This window comes from Doryrhamphus excisus, linkage group LG15 (genome assembly GCF_037039965.1).
Source record: "Doryrhamphus excisus strain RoL-2023G ecotype Guam linkage group LG15, RoL_Dexc_Guam_v1.1, whole genome shotgun sequence".
In the NCBI taxonomy this organism is placed as follows: Eukaryota; Metazoa; Chordata; class Actinopteri; order Syngnathiformes; family Syngnathidae; genus Doryrhamphus; species Doryrhamphus excisus.
In genome coordinates, this window is record NC_136371.1 from 8008791 (window position 1) to 8033227 (window position 24437).

At 40.7% G+C, this 24437-nt stretch overlaps 1 protein-coding gene across 5 annotated transcripts in view; it reads right to left on the minus strand.

Annotated features, from left to right (window-relative positions):
- LOC131104811 (gamma-aminobutyric acid receptor subunit gamma-3-like) overlaps positions 1–24437 on the minus strand; it is a 54088-nt gene that overhangs the window by 11781 nt on the left and 17870 nt on the right. For all 5 annotated transcript variants that reach the window (XR_013629818.1, XR_013629819.1, XM_058052358.2 and 2 more), the window contains exons 3-7: positions 22360–22427; positions 8339–8430; positions 8082–8213; positions 7004–7086; positions 2989–3126 (exon numbers count right to left, since the gene is read on the minus strand). Coding sequence is in view for 3 of the 5 variants with exons in the window: in XM_058052358.2 (XP_057908341.2) it covers positions 2989–3126; positions 7004–7086; positions 8082–8213; positions 8339–8430; positions 22360–22427 (513 nt within the window). In the remaining 2 variants the exon portion in view is untranslated. The remainder of the gene's footprint in view (positions 1–2988; positions 3127–7003; positions 7087–8081; positions 8214–8338; positions 8431–22359; positions 22428–24437) is intronic.

The window sequence follows — 24437 nt, forward strand, 5'->3', positions numbered from 1 at the left end:
GTCTCCAACACTCAACTACTGTCAAACTCGCCTGAAAATGTAGAAAATAGAAGAGAGTTTTGACAAAGGATGTACTGTCATATACTGTACAAGTATAAATCGCACATCCATCATAATGGGCGAGATGGACCATGTTCCCTGAAGCTTGGTCAGTCCTTTATTGTTGATTTGAGTATATAATTATAGGTTATCACATGGTTTGCCACATGGGCCTGATACCAGACAAACCATGTGATGATCTTATTATCACATACTATTTAATCATAAGCTTATTATCACGTACTATTTAATCAAAAGACCATTTTGTTTCCAGAAAATGTTCAGTTTATTACATGTATTATATCTAAACAGTGTAAACACAATAATTGCAAAAATATTTCAACAATAATATTTTATCAACAGTCTTATCTTATCAATGTCGGACAATTACAGTTCCATTAATCAAGTTTGGTGACTGGAGAAGCTCTAGGAATATTTATAGTGTGTGTTCACGCTCGTGCGCTGTTCTCTGATTGGTTGTTTCACGGGCACGATACCAGAGCAGCGCGCTCTGAGTGGACAGCTACAGGGGCTGATACTGGACATGGTTAAACTCTATATTTTATCAGTATCACTGCCCTGGGCTTTGACACAGTATCATTTCGGCCTTTTCCCGTATCATTCATGGGCGGTTTCTAGTGTACAGGGCCAATTAATACTGTAGTATGTGATAATATACAGTATATAGTGTATGTGTACACACGCAAACACACAAAGCTAGAAGTTATGCATTTTCACATCACAGCATCCACATAAACAGACAAATGTCAGACTAACAACTCCAATACTGTTCTCCTTATAAAAGCAGCAAAGCACCGATTTCATTTAGAAGCTGTTATTTTAAGCTCCATATAATATGCATTCTCGCATTAACACTGATGAGCGGGAGAGCTTCACTAGAGGACATCTAGTGAAGCACGAAAGGAAGTGAATGAACATTTTAGTGACTGAGTGCCTCTCTAAATGCTGAGTATCTCTAGGAGACCCCCCCCCCCCACATGTGGAGAGGCTTCACGCACAAGAAGGCATTTGAAATGTCTCACAGTCGTCTTGCAATGACAGACGAGGGAGAGCAGTATTTCTGAATCGCAAAGAGATAGAATAGAAGCTTCTGGGGGACTTTTGAAGAATTGGTAATAATAGTAGCTCTGCAGGTGGTGGGTGGAAATACCCAGTGTCCACTTCTGTCACTAAAGCTCACATACAGAGGACGGACAGGCAACGGAGGGAAAGATGTGCAATGGAGTAGGAAGGAGAAAGAGAAACAACATTTGGCAAGTTGGTCACGATGTGAATTAATCACATGTATTTTCATCCGCATGATCTAATTATCATGCGTGAGATGACAGCGCTCTGACGAGTGACAGGGAAAACAAAAGTGAAGTCATAAATAAGAAAGAGATGGATTTTCTTGAAGGTGTTGGGAGGTTTGTCTTCACAGAACAATGAGGTTTACTCTGTGGGACTCCAGCATCTGTCGTAATTCAATTTTATTGCCTCTGGCATAGGTCATGTTTTCAATTATGTTTTTTTTTGGGTCTACTTCGTTGACATTGTTTTTTATAATCGTTAACATTGGTGATTGATAAATAATTCTAAATGTTTTAGATTTTCTAATGGACAAAAATGGAGGAAATCATATTTGTCCAAGGTTCATTCCATTCATCCATTTTCTATGCTTATCCTCACTACACACGGGGGTATGCTGGAGCCTATCCCAGCTGACAGAGAGGTGGAGTACACCCTGGACTGGTCACCAGCAGCGCACTCACATTCATACCTATGGGTACCAGTTGGGATAGGCTCCAGCATAACCCCGACCCTAGTGAGGATAAGCGGCGTACGTATTTTAATGCCCAAATATTTCAAACAAGATCACTAATATGCATGGCTACCAAGTGCCTCACAGCGAGGAGACCCGAGTTCAATTCCACCCTCGGCTATCTCTGTGTGGAGTTTGCATGTTCTCCGGGTTTTCTCCGGGTACTCCGGTTTCCTCCCACATTCCAAAAAACATGCTAGGTTAATTAGCGACTCCAAATTGTCCATAGGTATGAATGTGAGTGTGAATGGTTGTTTGTCTATATGTGCCCTGTGATTGGCTGGCGACCAGTCCAGGGTGTACCCCGCCTCTCGCCTGAAAACAGCTGGGATAGGCTCCAGCATCCCTGCGACCCTCATGAGGATAAGCAGTAGAAAATGAATGAATAAATGAATGATCACTACAAATGAGTACTGTTTTGGACAGTATTAAATGAGGTAGTGATGCTACAATGGCGTCTTGTTTTTTCAAACCAAAAATAACAAAGATCTGCTTCTCTGGTTAAGGAGTACTTGGCTGAAAAATTCAAACATTCCACAGGGGGTACTTCACTAAAACAAGTCTGAAAAACACTGCCCTTGGTCATCGTCTTTCTCTCCCAATTCCCAATATTTGGGCCTTGGTAGTGCTCCTTTTTTATACTGGGATCAAAACGAAATGGAATATTCATGTGGGAAGCTCTTTGAAAGCCAAATCAGGAGATCAGTGCAGTGGAGGCAAAGAGGTTAACAATAAGCGTGTCATGTTCTGGGCCTCATCTCCCTCATTCATAATGCTCTGCTTAATCAGCCATTAAAACCAGCATTAAAAATGAATTAGGAACTGTCCCACACGAAGCCAGTCGTGGGTGTAATTAGTGGAACCTATTGGAGTGACAATATTACGACAGTATCCTCCAAACAACAAGCAAGAACGGTATGATAGAGTCTGCAAAGTGAACCTGACTGAATAATTCAACTTTGCCTTTAATCTTTAATTTAACTGATTAATGCTGGTGAAAAAGACTATTTGCCCTTCCAGCCTGAAGGCACTACATGGATCTCCAGCTTGTTTGATGACATTTATGGTGAACCTATGCATGAAGTAATGTCTGCAGTCATTAATATGAATGACATGTCCTTCCTTACCCGCAGTTGTAGTCAATACATCGGTTGTGTTTCGGAGCCCCATGAAATCAAACTGGTAGAGCCGCCAGTATTTCTGGTCCGACGTCTCCACCGAGTTCCGCCTCCACTTGTACACAATTTCATCTCGAGGGTAGCCATCTAAAAACAACACAGACACTCTTTAATCTTTGTGGCATGTGACCTTAAAGAAACAGTTTCAAATCATCTGGATATTACACTGGCTTGTAATAAAGAGAATAGAATCCCAGTTGTTGCCGACGTGACCCTAGATAGCTATCGATAATAGTTGTGGGCCAGCCAGGACACCTTTGTGTTGTATGTTGATGTGTGAGTCTGCGTTATCATATTTATGTCTATTTTGATCTGATTATATTTACGATATTGGCTAATAATAATAATATAGAGGGGCCTGTAGGGCTGTTATTTCATGTCTTGGGAGCTCTAATCGTTTTAAAAACTGTATTTACCCACCTCTTTAAATCTGTTTTTTAAGTCTAACTTTTTATACCTGACTGCTGTGCCCCGCTTTTAGCCATGTTTTAGCAGTGTATAAACGAATGAATGTTGTATTTTAATGTATATTTTACTCTGTTTACTTGCTTTTATTCAACTCCATTTTTCTGTAAAGCGTATTTGAGTATTTTGAAAAGCGCTATACAAATAAAATGTATTATTATTCATTCATTCATTCATTTTCTACCGCTTATCCTCACGAGGGTCGCGGGGGTGCTGGAGCCTATCCCAGCTGTCTTTGGGCGAGAGGCGGGGTACACCCTTTTACTCTGTTTACTTGCTTTTATTCAATTCCATTTTTCTGTAAAGCGTCTTTGAGTATTTTGAAAAGCCCTATACAAATAAAATGAATTATTATTCATTCATTCATTAATTTTCTACTGCTTATCCTCACGAGGGTCGCGGGGGTGCTGGAGCCTATCCCAGCTGTCTTTGGGCGAGACGCGGGGTACACCCTGGACTGGCCAGCCAATCACAGGGCACATATAGACAAACAACCATTCACACTCACATTCATACCTATGGACAATTTGGAGTCGCCAATTAACCTAGCATAATTATTATAATTATTATAATTATTATAATATTATAATTATTATAATTATTATAATTATTATAATTATTATAATTATTATAATTATTATAATTATTATAATTATTCAGAAGATGCTTTTCAATACCATAACTATGAAAATATTCCCATAGTAATACTGAATCCTACTTAGTGGAAACTCATTCATCCAGGTCGGGTCTGGAACCAATTAACTGCAATAAACGATGGACGACTGTAAATAATATCACACAGTATCCCAGTGTGTTACATGGACGTGGCAGGGAGGCTGAGCCCAGGTCAGTAAGATCTTCATGGGGGAATGAGTGACTGCAATAATGAGCCATGGACGAGCCCTTGTTGCGGGCCTCGCTGGAAACCACATAATTATGCGAATGCTCTCATTAAGAGGATGGCGCGCTATTAGACGTTATAGGAGTGACGTCTCGCTAGCTTTAGCGGGTCTCACTTTGCTTCAGCTGGTAAATGAGCACAACCTATCAGTGCAGAGAACACATCCAAGTATTTCCAAATGAGGACCATGGTGATGGAATCTTATGAATGTGAAGTGCTTCAGTAAAATGCAAATGAGGCGGGTTGCTACATTTTAAAAGACAAGCCATCTTTTTGTGTCTCAGTGACAGGAGTCGCTTGAATGGTCTAATCAATACATCTGATTTGTTGACGCTGAGACATCAACCACTTGAAATTAACTTATCTCCACTGACCCGTTGGTACGCTGAGTTTGCAAGATGTCTGCTTTATGGAATAATTTAGTGTTGGAAACTTTCACATATTCCCACCATTGACAGTCCGGGGGAAAGTGCTGAGATGTGATGGAAGTGTCACTTTTTTCCTTTTCTTGCTGGCAAATTACCCGCTGGCGCTCAATCATAGTGAGCATGCTTGCCACATAGAGTTCCATTTACAGTACATGTAAATATGGTACAGTAAGAGCACTTCACGCCTCTACAGACCCCCTTTCACACTGCATTTAAAGAAAGCTTTTCTTGGATTTTGACCATGTCGCTGTTTTTTGAGGACAACATGGAATGGAATGGGATGTCAATGACAACTTCTCAATTTCCTGTACCATTACCATCCAAATGATTGAAGAAAATGGTGCTGGAGCCTACCCCAGCTGTCTTCGGGCGAGAGGCGGGGTACACCCCGGACCGGTCGCCAGCCAATCACAGGGCACATATAGACAAACAACCATTCACACTCACATTCATACCTATGGACAATTTGGAGTCGCCAATTAACCTAGCATGTTTTTGGAATGTGGGAGGAAACCTGAGTACCAGGAGAAATCCCACGCATGCACGGGGAGAACATGCAAACTCCACACAGAGATGGCCGAGGGTGGAATTGAACCCTGGTCTCCTAGCTGTGAGGTCTGCACGCTAACCACTCGACTGCCGTGCCGCCCATTTGTTTTCAATAGATGCTTTATCATACAATAAAACAATCAGAATTCATGATTAGGATTGAACAAATTTTGAGGTTTGACATGTGATGGTGGCGTCACACCATGTGGGTATTGTCTGTAGGAGGGTATTGTCTGTCCCCACCACCCCGCCCCAGTGTCGAGTCAGCCCCGGTTGGCATCATACTTTCAACTGCCGTCAGGTTGAGATCCCATTATTGTGACGTCTCAGATGTGATGGGACAATTAATATAAAAACGTCCATACTGGTTCAGGCGCTTACATTAAATAGTGGTAGCTGTCATTGTTTTTGCCACTGAAATGTGCGCGACACTCTGAAAAATCTACCTGTGAGGTTTTGGTGACGTGTCTGTACCGTCCGGCTGTCAGCCAATTTACCATTACGCAGGCTGTGCTTCGCCTGCCCCCTGAATAGACTATGTTTTTGTCACAAAATTGTCACTGCGCCAAGCTGAAAATGAGAACTCCTCCCCTGGTGCCTCACCACGCCCATCTCGGCGCAGTCCAGTCTACCAAATTGGCTGCGCGCAGTTGTGAAGTGGACCAAATTACCACTGCGTAGGCTGGGCATGCTCACAGTTCCAGTAATATCCTGTTCCAGTGACTTCTGTGTATTGTCTAAGCTACAATGCATCTATTTTGCTGGAGGTTTAGGAGTTTGCGACTTGTAATCATTGCTCAAAGCCATTTTTTTTGTGTATACGCACACACCGTCTACTGCATGTTGTTTGTTTTTTTATTTTAAAGAAGAGCTCTTTTGGGCTATAAAAGGAATCTCATGGCAGTTCTACATGAGCTTCTCTCCAAATGCAATTTCCGTTCTTTAATTACAAGGAGATCTTACTCTGATTTAAAAATCCAGTACAGGCGCAGTTATGAATTTGATATGTAAGAGAAGATGGTGAAGTGAAGATAAGCGGTATAGAAAATGGATTTCTGGAGAAGATGGACAACTATACAGGTTTAACGATTTAACTATTTCAATCTCCTTATGGAGAAATGAGTCATATCATAATTATACCTGGATAATAGTTCTTTTTTACATTAAATTTGCCCGAGGTCAGTATTCTGAACTCATAATGAGTTATCATCTTTCAATTGAAGCACCTGCTGCGTACATTCAGATACAAACAGCACAGGTGGTCTCGCCTCAAGTGGTTGCTTGAAATTAATTTCGTCCTATTTGATTTGGTGCTGATGGACAGCCTCCTTAGCCACACACCTAAATAAACAGTTGTGCAAGGCTCCAGCTCCTGGCTCATTATTACTGTCGGTTATGGATTTGGAGATGGAGCAGCTGTGCTCTTCGTCCTGGCGCTCAGCATCGTCATCTGCATCTTTTGATCCCACACTATTGTGTACGCAAGAACCGTTTGTGCCCTCTAAGGTTCTCCCAGCCAATCACATGTAAATGAATGAAATGCCCCTTAATGAGGGGGGGCGGCATTTAGGCTACAGACGCTTTTAGTTCGTGTTCTGGGTTTGTAACTGTCAGCACTCACAACTGGAGAAGACGAGTGGACACGAGTGCTCGTCCATTGGGAAATTATGGAGCTGCAGCTGACATTCAGCGTTGATGGTCATCCTGGAGAGGCAGACAGACAAAAACACAAAGACACATTATGCTTCTCCAGAATCACTTCTTTTTCTCTGTGTCATTTGTCAATAGCTCTGACATTACTCACTCCATGCAAAATAACGATGTGCGTTATCTTCTGCACAAAAGCGCCACCTCAATCAAAGCAAGCAGCGGCTCCCACTAAATGTTTCTGTGGTACCTGCACATCGCTGGCATTCCAATGTGCACATTTAACATCTGCCTGTGCGAAATGTGCCAAAAACTCCAATTTAAACCCAGGTGTGGAACTGAGGTGGGAAGAGCAAGTACCTCAATGCAATGAGGTGTTAAAATGGGACATTTTAGTAAATGTGCTAATTAGCATCAAAAGTAAACTGTGATGCAGACAAAGTTGGCACAATAATAATAATGCTAATAATGATAATTTTGGAAAGGTATTACAAGTCGCCTCAGAGTACACAGTAAGTCGGAAGGTTTGGGTTTCTACCGCCATCCTCAACACCTTATGCTTCAAAAAACACATCATTTTTTGGGGTCTCATCAAAATTCAATTCTCAGTCCCACTGAACTTTGCGCTTCCATAATAGTTGATGTGCTCGTGATGAGTGTCAGCAATTTGCAATTGCTAGACGTGTGAGCAGAATAAGAACAAAGGGGAGGAAGCCACCTGCTCCGAGCATGTCGAGCACCAGTTCTGCACATTTCGGGATATTTTCCAGCATAAAAGCAAAAATTCAGAAAGAAGTGTCTGAGGGGAAAAAGTGTGTGTTGGATTGTAGTCTTCATTAGGCTGAGCAGAACAGACCTTGACAAACATCCATTCACACGGGTGTTTGCTATTTGCACAATAGCGTCTTTAAAAACCATGAGATTAGTACTATTGGACTCCATCGTCATCCAACATCCATGTTCAAAATCTCGAACATTTCATTGATGAAAAAACAAAACAAAGTCAGACGCACACCGAGCGTCTCCAGTTTCACTTCTAAAGCCGCTTTCACCTCAGCGTGTATAGGATTTTTCCGTTGTTGCGGATGCGTAGTAGCTGATTGGGAGTCGTTATCCAGTGAGAGTCAGCTGTCTTGGAATTCCTAAAAATGGTGTCAGGCAGCCAGATTAAACCCACCATATTGCTGGCAGAAAGAGAGGGAAAGAGGAGTCATTAAGCACTAGCATCAATAAGCACTACTAGTATATGTATATCTATATACTATTTACTACTGTGATGATGCAAGGACAAAAAATATATATATTGTACCTGTTGAGGGTGAGAATCCGCATGCTGCTGCTGTTATAGCGCAGACGTGTGTCCACCCAAGTCTGTGCGAAGATGATATCGATCTGGTACTCCTGCGGGACACCAAAGTAGAAATGAACTGGTCACCCTTTCAAAAAGAAAAGGCTCTAAATGATGGCTCTGATTTAACATGGATGGACATGCCTGCTGTCATTCATTCATTCATTCGGTGTGTGATGCATATTTGGCAATTTCGGGGAGACACCAAGGCGCTCCCAGATTAACTGTGTGACATGATTTGCGGTTACTAGGTCCATCCCAGGGCTTGATCCCAAGATGCTTGAACTCCTCCATCTAGTACAAGACCTGACCCTCAACCCAAAAGTTGCAGTCTACCCTTTTCCAGCTGAGGTGTGGCGGGGTGAACGTTCGCTGTAACCAAACAGGCTCGACTTACTGCTGGCAATGCAAAATAGTTTCCTGCTGTGGATGCACGGCCAAATAGCACATACCCAAACACTGCAAGGGACACGGATGATTTCCTTTTCTAAGTCCACAGAGCACGTGGACCAGTTGAGCAAACTCCCATGGAGCCTCCAGTACCCTTGCAAGGTTCGCCTAATGATTGTGCTGTTCTGTTTTTCGTTCCCAGGGATTGTGAGGAGTGTGATTTCATAAAATATGACACACTATTTCATCCCGGGAGAGATGCAACACTCATGTAGCACAGCTGTTTGTATGTTTATGTTCACCATATATAATGTGCCAATGTGGGCAAAATATGTCACACACAATACAGTAATAGCTTCCACAAATGTGATAATTTAGCCCTTATATGATGATGATGATGGCGGTGATGATGCATCATGTGGGATTTGGAAATGAACTGAATAAGGAACAAAGACGTTATGATGCTTTTATTTCGTCCAAAAAAAACCCTGCATAATCCAAGGATGTTTAAAATAAAATGTTAAGGTTACCGTATGCAGTACCATGTTCATGTTTAATACTTGTACTTCATCAAGAATGAAGTACCACATAGACCGGTAATTACTCTCCATTAAAGCAATGACTTCAAGTGTAATTGGCTTTGTATTGAGGTTGAGGACGCTCAGAGATTGTGCTTACATAATCTGGAGGACCTCTATCAAATGTAAAAAAACAAAGATGAAGTTTGTTTACGAGTCAGACCAGTACATTTCAGGCCATTTGTGTTTAATGATGGCCTGTGGTTTTGACCTGAATACATACTGATAATACTGATATTCTCACATGTTAGCACACACTTCCTGACTATTACCACCTGACCTTCACACCATCCTCACAGATGTCCAACCAATGACCTCAGCAGATGATCATTAAAAAAGCACCGCAGCTATACCACCACCAAGCTGCCACTGCTGACCGGCTGCACCGATCAACTGCAAAAGGGATTTTCTTTATCCACTAAACAATTTAAAGAGGAAATCCGAATAAGACAAGGTATTGCAGCAAGTGAATTATTCATAAGACTTATGCAAAACAATCAAACTCAGCGCTGGGCCTTATCTGACTGAAATTAGCAAGGGAAGCTGACAAAAATTCCCTCGAGGATGCATTTAGAAGTAAACGAGAAAAAGAAAGGTGACGGAAACTAAGGTGTTGAAGGGAGTCCATTACTCATGGCTCGGAGACAATGAGGCAAAGACCGATGTGGTGGCAGGATGACAAAAGGTGACTCCTGTTGTGTATTCTCTGCTGGGAAATTAAACAGAAAGCAGTAAGTTTATTATGTGGGACATGAATATTTAAAATATTCAGAATGTGAGCAACTATTTCCCTCCTGTCCCTGACAAAATGCTTATACAGCTTGAAAAATGTACAGGCGAGACAGGAGATATGTAAAAAAAAAAAAAACACACACCTCAAAATCTAATTGAATAAAAAAAGACCAATTTTAACGGGAGTGTGGCTAAAGTTATGGCAATATAGCATAAAGTTTCGTACTACTCATTGGACGGTTATTGGACTGGATCAGGACAGTATTCGGTGTGATGCTGGCCCAATATGTAGATTAGTTTACATGCTCAAAGCAGGAAGATGGCTTAATACAGGACTGAAACTAACACTTATTTTCTGAGCAGATTAATCTGAAACATGTTGTTTCGATTAATCGAGCTAGACGGACCAAATCAATATGAACCAAACAGAAACAGTTAATGGTTTGGTCCGCAACATACCAGAAAAAAAACGAAAAAGCCATTGTTTTTCCAAAGTCAAAGCAGATGTGTGAATATTTTGTTTTGCCTAAAACACAAAGATAATAAGTCTGCTTTCACGGATGACTTAATAAATTCAATGTTGACATCGGATGAGAATTACATTTTTTAATTTAAAAAAAAACAATTAACAGTTGGAGATGAGTCAGATAATCGATTAATCATCCATTCATCAATTAATTGCTGCAGCTAGCGGAACACAATGCAGTACATTTGAAAGTTAGTACGCTTGAATGAAGCTATTATTTTAACCTATGCTGATACTGGCCACCAGGGGGCAATCCTTCATTTTCTTAGCAAACTAAATCCCTAATTAGCCATTTTTAAACATCTAAATTGTAATTCCCTGCCAGCAAACAGTGACAATAGATTTGCTGGTGCTAAGATAAGTGAAAGCCCTCTTTGGGGATGCAAATACTATTCCGATAATAAATCTATTATTAAAGCAAAAGGATGTTGACAGCAAAGTGCGTGTGACTGGAATTAATTAATTTGACTTGAACTGCAAGGGGGGAAAATAGCTTTCTCCTTAGCCAACCTCATCATGTTTGCAAGGAGATGGCTCAAATCCTCTGCAATTAGTTTACTGCTCAATTGCAGTTTTCCACCTCACTGCACAAAAAACATGTTTTCTGTCTTTTCTACTTTTATTTATTTATTTATTTGCAGAAAACTTGACTGACATCCTTTCTCAGACTGCGCTGCGCTTTGCCTGAGAGTTTGAGCTTGCAAACTGTCATTCAAAGACAAAGACTCCCATGGAGCCATGGTAGCGTGCCAATGATATGTTTCATCATCCGATCCCTCCTCCAATTAGCGGATGTGCAGAGATGAAAATGAACAAATAAGCAGCAATTTGTAAACTTGATGTTGATGAGAAGTCATTTCTCTGCCTCTGTATCTGAGGTTTTGTCATTGCAGTTGGTAAATGCGTTATAAAAATATACATAACTTGCTGCAAAAAATAGATTTTCTTTTTTAATTTGATGCTATTTTGTTCATATTTCCACTAAAATTGGAGAAAAAAAAATACCCTGGAGGTAGCAGGTGCAACGGTTACACACATTTTCAACACACCCTTAAACAAAGAAACATACCCCCCACCCCCCAACCCCCGAGTGCCTGCACAGTCATCCTGTTATTACATCAGTGCAGACGCCTGTTGCTCAGCTGTCTGTCAAGCTTCATCCCTCATAAAATCATAACATATGTGCCTACGAGGACATATCCCGATGTTTTATCATTGAATCGTTCTACTCAACATGTCACTCAGGTGTCCCACGCTATCATGCCGAAAGGACGAAGGGCTAGCCTGAGTCTGTGTGTGTGTGTGTGTGTGTGTGTGCGTGCATGCTTCCTTTTTTGTCCAATTTTTTTCGCCTCCTTCCCTCAACCCATGTCTCCATGGTGACGGAGGCTCATGTCTGTGCCATGTGAATCTTTCTGAACATCCTCATGACCATACAATTTATGGTTGATAAAAAGTGACTGATAACTGCCATCCTGCCTTCGATGGTCATTTTGCTATCCATCCTTGCTTTTGGTTTATCCTCAAGTGAAAGATTTTTCACCCGTCTGACTTGAGAGGATAAAGGATTTGGCCTTCAGCCACTGAAAAGTAATACCAGCTGACTTTGGCTGCCCCATTTCCTTAAGGCAAATAAAATACCGACCGGATAGTACTAAATTGGTAAATAGTGATACGCTGGGGAACATTATCTTTTTCACTGGTGCAGAAGCACAAATAACACAATTTTATTATTAAACTCAAGCAGTAACTCACATGTGCACTCGTACATATAAACACAGTGCCATCATGAGGCCTATATCTCCCCGGGGGGTATGGAACTGATGTCCATTTTTGACAACTTCGCTTCCCATTTTGAACTTCAGCATTGTCCTCACTACAACACAGGCGAGGGTCTTCAGTCATGAGGGATGCCCCCCTGCAACATCTCCACATCGCCAGCTGTTTTTTGACGCCCCTGCACAACCCGAAGCTCCATTGTTCCATTGATCGTTCTTCCCCAGATCATGATGCCCCCCCTCCCCCTCCACTGTGCTGTTTGGAAAACATCTCAAGTGGGATTTCCTTGTCCTGCCAGTAACATTGGAGGCCTTCAGACAGTCAAGTTTTTTTTTTTTTCCTCAACAGAATACAACTTTCTTCCACCTTTCAGTGCCCCATGTTTGGTGCTCTTGTGCAAATTCCAAAACACCAATTTTGTGGCTTTCATATATTCATTCATTTTCTACCGCTTTTTCCTCACGAGGGTCGCGGGGGTGCTGGAGCCTATCCCAGCTGTGGCGGGAGTACACCCCGGACTGGTCGCCAGCCAATCACAGGGCACATACATATAGACAAACAACCATTCACACTCACATTCATACCTATGGACAATTTGGAGTGGCCAATTAACCTAGCATGTTTTTAGAATGTGGGAGGAAACCGGAGTATCCGGAAAAAACCCACGCATGCACGGGGAGAACATGCAAACTCCACACAGAGATGGCCGAGAGTGGAATTGAACCCTGGTCTCCTAGCTGTGAGGTCTGCGCGCTAATCACACGACCGCCGTGCCGCCCCACTTTCATATATCATTATTCATATCCATATATCAATATGAATATGAATTATTCCTGGCAATTGAGCGCCTACACTCCTTTATATAAACTTCTATTCCACCATACGACAGTTCTGTGTAGTTGGGGGAGGAATACTTTATTGGCCTATATCTTCTCGGTAGTCACCTTCTTCAAATCCACGCCTGATTTTTAATAAGATTCATACATTATTCGCTGTTAAATTATGCAAAATGTTGTTTCCGAATAAGCAATTGGAAAAAATGGAACATAAAATGTTACTCAAAGAATGTATGCTATACACTACGTTTTTAATACCATTATATTTATTATATTTATTTCCCTGAATATCATTTCCTATAAGGTTCAATTATCTCACAGTGAGGCATGTGTCTGTTTGTCTAAAATGGTTCCTCGGCCTATAAAGGGTGACCTGACCTGAAATCCCACTTCCCCACCCTCATCCAGCTGATCAGACAGTCAATCTGTACCCTCCAATGAATGTGTAGAGATAGATATCAAGTGATCTGTCAAACCAAAAATTTACCACGCCAGACTCAAATTGGGCACTTTGTACTAAAAGTGCAACATGATACATCCATAATTGATATCTATCTCCAACTCCAGCTAGCATCACTCCATGCTCCATCACATTTTCTTCTTTAGAAGTAGATGTTATCCAAACTCATCACACAGGCAACAAGGTATGGATTCTCTGCTTCTACAACATCGACACGTTGGCATGTGTTCAAATTTTGAGGTCACTTTCACCAGCAAAAAGGTCCTTTGTTGCCTGTTCTGGTCTGGTTCACATTCACACAGGCTTTCGTTGCGCTAAACAAGCACTGAAAAGCGTGAAGCGATAGGGATTGACAGGCTGCTCGCTGAGCAGATGGTTTTTAACAACACATTCGACACATCGTGTACGTCGCTGCTCGTGATGATCTCGGTGGTGTCATGTGGCTGAACGCTCTTTTTGGAGCACGTGCACATATGACGCGCAAGGCACGCTGGCACAAAAAAAGGCTGTACATTTATTTTTGAGCACATATCTTGAAAATAAATGCTACAAATGTTATGTTATTTGGAAGTAGCAGAAAGGACCATTATGCACAAATACAAACAGAGGCTGTAGACATTGACAGGGTGAATGAAAATACATTTCTAGGTGTTATAGCTGGAAATATCATCTGAAAAATTTCTTTAGAGAATAAAGTCGTAAATGCACAACTTCATTCTCGTAAATTTATGCACATTTTTTAAAGTATGAGACAAAAGTGATACCTTTCTGAGAAAAACATTGCACAGTAACAATAATAGGACTTGTGAGGGTTTGTTTGTGATGTGTAGTATTATACTGTTGCCATGTGTTGCATTGTCTTCTAAGTGAATTGAATATGAGGGTATGCATTGTATTGCATATGATGTTACCATGTTTTGTGTCACTTGTGTTGCCTTTCATGTGTACCGAGTATGTTGGTATGTCAGGTGGTGGTGACGAAGTGTGTTTTAAGGACTACATCAGCTGCATGAAATTCTGTATGAATAATGTAAAGCGCACACAACCTCAACAGTACAAGAGGGAAGAAACTTGTTCTTGATATCGAGATGAGACATTTTGTTTGTGCGTCTGCAAATGGAAAGACAAAGAAGAGGCTGGGGAGCCTCATTCCATGAGACAGACTAATAGGGGTGCCTTTGTCACAGCTCTCTGTGTGAGAAATTAAAATGTTTGGGACTTCCTTTTCTCATTTTGTGTGCAACCATTGATGTCACTACCTCGAGAATACCCACACAAGCAGAAACTCCACACAGAGGGCTCAGGGATGAGAATCAAACCCAGGACCTAGTGGCCACATGGACACATGAAGGAAACATGATGGAAACATGAAGGAAAATATGAACAAAGCATGACGGAAACATGGAGTAAACATGAGGGAAACATGATGAAAACATTAAGGAAAATATGATGGAAACATGATGGAAACATGAAGGAAACATGATGGAAAATATGACGGAAACATGAATGAAACATGAAGTAAAATATGATGGAAACTTGATGGAAACATGAACGAAACATGAAGGAAAATATGACGGAAATATGACGGAAACATGATGGAAACATGAAGGAAAATATGACGGAAACATGATGGAAACATGAAGGAAACATGATGGAAAATATGACGGAAACATGAATGAAACATGAAGTAAAATATGATGGAAACTTGATGGAAACATGAACGAAACATGAAGGAAAATATGACAGAAATATGACGGAAACATGATGGAAACATGAAGGAAAATATGACGGAAACATGATGGAAACATGAACGAAACATGACGAAAACATGAATGAAACATGATGGAAACATGAAGGAAAATATGACGGAAACATGATGGAAACATGAACGAAACATGACGAAAACATGAATGAAACATGATGGAAACATGAAGGAAAATATGACGGAAACATGACGGAAACATGATGAAAACATGAACGAAACATGATGGAAACATGAAGGAAAATATGACGGAAACATGATGGAAACATGAACGAAACATGACGAAAACATGAATGAAACATGATGGAAACATGAAGGAAAATATGACGGAAACATGATGGAAACATGAACGAAACATGACGAAAACATGAATGAAACATGATGGAAACATGAAGGAAAATATGACGGAAACATGACGGAAACATGATGAAAACATGAATGAAACATGATGGAAACATGAAGGAAAATATGACGGAAACATGATGGAAACTTGACGGAAACATGATGGAAACTTGACGGAAACATGATGGAAACTTGATGGAAACATGAAGGAAACATGGCGGAAACATGATGGAAACTTGATGGAAACATGAAAGAAACATGATGGAAACATGAAAGAAACATGATGGAAACATGATGGAAACATGAAGAAAAATATGACGGAAACATGAAGGAAACTTGATGGAAACATGATGGAAACATGATGGAAACATGAAGGAAACATGATGGAAACATGAGGGAAACATGAGGGAAACATGATGGAAACATGAGGGAAACATGATGGAAACATGATGGAAACACGATGGAAACATACACCACCAATTGTCACTGCTAATTGTTAAGATAAAACATAAATAGGATATCTTGATAACATTTTGACAGTGTACAAAATGTTCTCTATTATTCTGTAATCTTACACAAACCTACTGGCCAAGTGTGACCAAGGAAGTCAACGTGGAACAAAAGTTGGGAATATCAGTACCAGTAATGAAGTGTTGGACAATACGGGAATATCAACATAGAAAGACAATATCAAACATCTCTCTTCATCTCTCTTGTCTTGGTCAGATGAAGAATTAAGATGGTGCATTTGGATTCACGTGAGCCAAACTGCGAGTGTATGCGTAAGCCTCAACTTACTTTTGAACTTTTGTTTGCACACTTTGCAAGAGTGCATCCTTTCCACAAAAAATAACTTCATCAGTCCTTGCAGAGACAAGTGCCTCAATGTCTTTCAATCTCTATGGACTCAATTATTCAGTATGTCTGTGTCGGGCTGCACTTGTACCTGCGGTGTTTTGACTTAAGTGCACCCGCAGTTTGCCTCTTCTTTGGGGAGCAAAACTTACCGTGGGCTAACAAAACAAAACCCAACATTCATTTGTATGCAGACCCTTGTGTTTTTCCAATTATGGGCATGCATCTGCAGTTATGTGAAATGAACGTCCAGGTAAAATGAAACGCACCTGTTTGATCACGCTTAATCACATAAAAAGCTCTGCAGGAACTCCAGAGTACCATCAGCTTGATTGAGATTTGGGTAATTCAGCATTACCGTGAAATTAGATTCAAGATCCAATTTTGAATGGCATGATTACATAAGGGCAGGCATTGTTTTTAAGACTGATCACATTGCTTCACGTTGTAGCTTTCATGAGAGGAAGCGGAGCTAATGTAAAGTCACTCAGAAGAGATGTATTCCCTCCCTTGCAGTTCAGCACTGCGGCCACAAAAGAGAGCAGAGGAGAAAGCTGCAAGCCAAATGATGAAGAGCAGACGGCACTCAGTTGTGGCAAATTAAAACCAAGACTTGGCTACATTACTCTAGTGACCCGCCTGCGTTTGGGTCAGTGATTGTTTCTGCTAAATGACAGATGTAGGATCTCCATGCCAAGACACATGAAGGTTGAGCTGCAGCCATGGTTTGTTGTTTAGAAAAACACCTTCATCTCTAGAGGACTGCCCCGTCGTAATGACTTTTCTTTTGTTGAATGTTGTCTGCTGTTGTGATATCAGAGTTGTGAGACTTTGTCTTATTTTGCCCTTGCAGAGGACAACCTTGATCTCAAAGCTTGAAGAGAACGGATGCGACATGATGTGACTTTTTGTCTCAATCGACTGAGCTCCAACTGACGGAACACAGTAGAGACGATCTCCGGATGGGGAAAGTAGCTGGCAAGGGTTCTGTCCCAACGCCGTAAGTAAAATGAATGTGGGAGCACACCGTGCATGACCATATTTACTCAAGTACTTCTACACGGAACTCATCTAAACATACCAGACCTTGATTTGTGCATTGGACGACAGTCATGCTGGTACAGAAGCTAGCCTTCGTTAAGAGGTCAAGCCTACCCCATGATGGTTTCTTTAACGACGCTAAGCAAAAGAGCACCGGTTAAGTGGTGGCACATGAATAAAAAAATGTAATTACTTTGCAACAATAGAGAGAGATCCAAAGTTGTACTCATGTTTATTAGTCAGTCTCCTTATTGACGCACACTCATGCTGTCGCACACATGTTGTAATTTGACTGTCAAAATGAAATACAGTACTTAAGAAATAATAATTAGTAAGATTGAATTATTAACAAAAAATGTGTGGGGGTGCCTGTTTAATGTACACTTCTGCATGGATTTCCAACCTCCTACATGTGCAATATGGCAATATTTGGAGGCCAACAAAATAATCCTGTTCATTTTCATTTGCTATTAATTTATTTTCTAAACGAGAAATCTTGTCACGTTTTCATCTTGCAAGATCTTATGACATCCCGACTCATCTAACGATTGCACTCACAAAGAAGTCAGTGTCAGGTGATAATGCACGGTGGACAATTGGTTATCATGTTGGCCACACAGTCAATAGATCGGGAAGACCTGGGTTTGAATCACAGCTTGAGCATCTCTGTGTGGAGTGCTTGTTTGGCTGGCGACCACTCCAGGGTGTACCGTGCCTTTTAGCACAAAGTCAGCTGGGATAGGCTCCAGCATACCTCCGCCAACCAGGCTAAGCATTATCAAAAATGGAAGGATGGGGTCAGGAAATGCAAAGTACCAAGTAAACAAACTCATCAGGATTCATCTCTCAACACAATCATGACCCATAATGCCTTGTTCTGGCCATCTTGCATGCTGTTTGCTTCTTTACATTTGCATACATTGAATTGTACGTGATATCGCATATCTGATGCTACTTTCCCAACATGCGTTTGACAGGCCGCTCTGGAGATGAGTCCTGTTTCTATCGTTTAGCCCTTAAGTATCAGCATGGGGTGGAAACCTTTGGAGAGAACTGAGCTGTACATAAGACGTAATTCAAACTAATAGTGAATCCACCTTTATTATTGCACATGCACTGTTAAAGAGGCGGGTCGGGGGTAGCACATTTATATTTTTTGGTGAGTAGAGATTTTGTTAGGAGTAAAAAATATATAATACTTTTTTCAATGCATTATTGCTGTGCACTTTTATTTCTACAATGTAAAGAGGGTTTGTGTCGTAATAAAAAGTGCAAAATTACATCACGTTTTTAAAGCAAAACCAAAATTATTGATTATTAACACATGTAGGTCGTTCAATAATAATAATAATAATAATAATAATAATATACATTTTATTTGCTTTACAGTGAAGAAATAAATAATAAAAAAGAAATAAAATAATAAATAATAATAAATAAAATAACACATTTGTGACGTTTCTTGAGCTCCATGTACTGTAAGTGAGTGCTTCTTTAAAAAATAATTTACATTTCATAGTGCATCTAATACATAATGTGTATCACTATAACTGTGGTTGTCAATCATTTTCTGTCATGTCACCCCAAGGGGACACATTTTTTTTTTCACTCCCCCTTCTAACATGTAACACTACTAAGAACCTGCAGTATTTATTTATCTGCAAAGAACATGAGTTATTTATATGAGTAGCTCTATTTATATGAGTTATATGAGTAGCTCGCAACAGCCCTAACCCCCCCACCACAAAATAGACAAAATGTGCTAAATGAATGCAATTGTGCGTGAGTGAACAATGGTAATTAAAGAGAGAAGGGGAGTGTTATTGCAGCTGAAGGTAATCAATGTGCAACAAGTCAGTAGACACCGAAACCAACGTACCTCAAAGCACCGACACATACAAGCCTGTGTATGAAAACTCCAGGGGCAGAGCAGAAACCACCAAGTAGTTTTTCCACTTTTTCCCCCTACATATTGTGAACTCAGCTCCATTTTGCTTAATCCTCATTACTAACTAACAAATGCAAAAACAACAAAACATTATTACAAAATAAAGAGCAGCTTTGACATAATTTCATGACATAGGAGCTGTCTAACATATGCTGCGGTGCACAAGAGACACACAGCTGCAAATGGGCGGCCGACACCTCAGTATGGATGAAAATGATCTGCTTTGACACTCTTGTCAGCTGCAAATGGAGAACAAGCTTTGCTCATGTTTACCACAAGTCTGTAGCCCGGTGCCGACTGGGGAGTCAGCTGTAATTCAACCATCTTCCTTACAATCAAACTCAATTTCCGCATGTATCCTGTTTGCACAATGAGGAAAACTTCAATTGTATTTGTGCAATATCAGTCTGTGTGCCAACCAATGAAGCCTGAACCGCATTTTTTAGGTGTCATTATCACATCATATCGAGCCAGTGGTCGGCAAATTCTAAAACTAGCATGTGATTGAGTGCCATATCGGTGTGCATATGTCGCTCGTTTAGAAAGCAGCATTTAGCTCCTATAGCTCCCGTGCACCAATAGCTATACGCTAACCTGCAACCCATGTACAACGTAGCACAATGTTAATGAATTGATCGGCTGCATAAGTAAATACTTGGCTGGACAGTGTTGGCCATTGTGTTGTTACCGCTTGTTGTCGCCTGTCACAACATCAGTTACACTTGGATTTGATTTTGTTGCGCTACAACAATTTACTGCTTCTTAATAACAGGAGATCAGTGCAACGCGCAGCTTAGAGGGATCGTTGGTGGGTGTGGGCAGTAGTAGGTTTGACCCACTTCTTCATGTGGAAGTGACATCAAGTTCAGAGAGACTGAGCTCTTGAGACAGTATGACCGATTGGACTCAAGCAGGGTGAGGAGTGCGAGGCCAGCGTGTGCATTTAAGTGTGAAAAGGCACTTTAAAAAAATACTGGCATTGTAACTTAGTAAGGCCTCGTCCACACGTAGTAGGGTATTTGTAAAACCGCATATTTCCTTCTCTCAGTTTATGAAAAAATGCTTCCACATGTCATCGCTTAAATGCGATGGATAATAGCGAGGACCGTGACATTTGGAAATTGTCACGTCATTCCTCCGGGGGGACGACTTCCATCTCAAAGTTCTCCCACCAGCTGGCAGTGCGTCCCAGCCTGCTACGAGGGAGATGCCTTGGACGTGGAATGGTTATTTAAAGCAAAATGGCCGACCTCAAGGTGCGTCTTTGCCAATGTTAAACAGTAAAAAAAGCAGACAAAAAGTGGCGATAACCAACACAGTTCTGAGGGCATCCATGTTTGATGTCACAGCATACTTTGTCGCAGGCGGTTTGTTTGGAAAAGTGAAACTCCGGTTATTAGCGTCCATAGGCGGATTGTTTTATGAGTGTGGACAGGGCCTAAGAGAGAATAATGGAAACGAAAAAGATACAGAGAGTGGGTGCATTGGAGATAAATCCACTCCAGTGTACCGTATTTGCATTGTGGTGACTCGTGTCCACTAGCTCTGGCAGGGAGCTGCCAATCAGTGCAACACAGAGGAAAAAATTGGTAGAATGGTCAACTCTGTGTCTGAATGGAACAAAATTTTAGCTCAAGAGTAAACTGGGAATAGTAACTCCCATTACAATATTAAAGCAATATTTGTCTGCCGAATATAATGTGGTATATCAGGATATCTACTGAAAAATGGCATTCAACATAACTATAGACTTTTATCAATTTATACATCCGTAATAATAGTCTGATAAGATGATACTGTCACTTCAATCATGGATTGGTCTGTAGCAAGAAGTTCTTATAATAATTCAATCGCTTGAATACCAATCAATACTTTCATGACCACTCTGTTTTTGAAATGCAGCCTCCCCAGCAGCTTTGGCTTGTGATGAAAGAATTGTATTGGCCTATCTTCGCTGTCAATTGATTGATGAGTTTTGTAAGTAGAGATGCAAACAGCAGAGGGAAGCTGGAAGATGGCCACTGTTGCAAAGCAGCCTCAGTGAGTTGTCAATTTAATTGCTGAACCACCCTGCAGGGTTCCGTTTGAAATAAAGACCACTTGGATAGCCATTATTCTTTTGCTGTGCAAATTACAGCATTCGGGGGAAATTATTAAACAGTATGTTTCTTGTGCAACTTTTCTTCTATTTAAGGTCAATTTATTTTCAGATCTATGTGCAAATATTTATCATGCACGTAAATTAACCGACAATACACTTTTCTGCATCAGTTAAAGGGACAGTGCATCTGGTTGGCTTCTCATTCTTAGTGCAGCATTTTAACCAATACCCTTGGCTAATTGCACTTTAAGAGGAAATCGAAAATACATCTATTCGTGGGAAAGTGAAGATAGTAAATAACACAATTCTATGAACAGAGACGCCACTGGCAGTGAAAAACACAATGTTTTTCCTTTCCTGTTCTGCACTTTGTCTGCCCTCACTTCAGCTGGAGGCGGGACAACTGGGCATCCCTACTACTGATTGGGTGTCTGGCTACTCGTTTCTTTGTTTTATTACAGTAAGTTATTTTCATGGTACATTTCTTCAGTTAAGTTGTTAAACACCGTGGCCATTTGTTTCTGCTCCCTCCTTTATTGGTTTTGTGTGCCTCTCTATCAAGAGACTATAATTGTTTTCTGGGGTCCAGACCTACACTGAACGTAACACAAAAACTTGAAGATTGAACTCACCATGTCGATGGATGACACAGGTCCAATGCTGTTGACATATATGCCCACATCAACCACTGTCGGCTTCACTGAAAGAGTCAAAAGGGTCAAAGAGTGAATGAAACAAAAAAGTGAAAGAAAAAAAAAATAAAATGAATTGATTCAGTCCCAGACATTTAAAAAAAGCCGTCCCTCTGAGTATATTTTTGATGATTGATTTTGGCTGATTTTTCAAGGCACAACGAATATAATACAGACTTATATATATCAAAAGAAAGGTTGGACTCTCATCTTCTATCAGAAAAAAACAGCTTCTTTCCACCTTGTTCCGCTCTTTAGTAATCAGTAGAACATAGGTAAGTGTCAGCAAAATATCAGTTCTCAACAAAAGAAGGGCGAAAACATTACAAGACCCTTCTCACTTCCTGGTTGCTGTGTCACTTATTACTATGGGGAAGTTGCAGGCGTTCTTTTAAGTTTTGTATCAGTCTTTTGTATTGGAGTAAACATTATATTTGGTGATACTCAGCAGGAGCAAATGATGGTGCAAGCAGCTAAAAAGAAGCAACAGTATTTCATACCCCAAGGATACTTTGACACTGCCATGGAATCAATTAAGAAACCCAAACAGCTTGCATGTAACCTAATGATGTGAGTTGTCCCATGAAAGACCTTTTTAATTAATCCATGACCCATATTATATTCATTTCCGATGTTAGTCACGCTTCAATCACTTTTTGAGTTTTGTAATATGCTAAATTATGTGAGACCTGACAAATCCAGTCATTTGGAAGCGCTGGGATTTTATTCTCCAGCCCAACTGAATCCAGGGACACACGGTTGTGTTGATGTGTCCGGATCAGTGCGTTGTGTCCCAGAGGACCTGCTGTGCTGGGCCACTGATGCACACAGTTGGGTTGGTGGAGGCCTGCAGGGAGGCGTTGATTCGGTTCCAGCAATATGTCACGCTCCACCAGCTGTCCAATTAGGGACAACAATTCTCTTGCAAAAAAAATCGTGTCCACCTTTCAGTTTTAGTCACGCCCATAAATATCTTTACTTCGAGACCGATTTCATCTAAAGTAAAAATAGTATTATTGTATTATGTTATTGGTAATGTTTAGTCACAGTGGTTTTCTAAGATGCTCAATTCTCCCTGAGACAGCAGAATAGCATCACACACTCATGATTACTACTCATGGACAAGGGGATTTGGCCCCATGGGACACAACTTTGTTTAAAAATCTGCGACCAGATAATTCTTTTACATTTAACTTGTTTGCAGATCATAGTAATCTATGGAGAATAGTAATGGAGAATAATGTAGAGAATCAAAGATTTGAAACAGTCCACACGCATTAACAACGTGATTGTGAGCTGATAACAGGAGGACAGTAAGATGATGATGTTAACTTGCAAAGGGACTTTGTGAAAATATTAGCAGAAGATATTGTAATATCAGCAGAGAAGCCTTCAGTACAGATCCTTATATCCAGGGTTCGAATCAGACTATACAGTCTTACAATGATCGTGTTCAGAGCAGTCAAGCAGTCAAGTCCTCATCAAGGGGATTTAAATTTGACTTTGTGTTTAATATGCAGACATACGTACTTCCATGTACAGTATTCGTACATGGAGTGCTCGTCTTATTTTGAGGACTGACACAATCTTTCTGTAACTGCTCGGCATAGCTACATCGCTGAATTCATATTTGGCCAGATGTCTGCGGTGACACTGATAGAACAAATTAGTAATATACTCTGAATCAATCACAAACATTCCAGGTCCCTTGAGAACAAATGCCATAGGAAATACGTTCTGCAATCAAACAAGTCAAGCGACCTAAACCAGTGGAATAACGGCAGGTTATTAGAGAACGTGCATATGAAGCCAATCCCACTCGCTCACAGTGCTTCACTGTGGTTCAAAATTTCATCAGATAGTCTTCCTGAAATGACACAGGATGGGCCACTTTTGGCGGGTTGGTCATATGTCAATTTTGAGTAAAAATGTAAAAAAAGTAAAAATTTTGAACCTGAACCATGCAGGAAATTACACACATCACAGAGCCTCCAAATCCAGTTTCACAAACAAGAGGG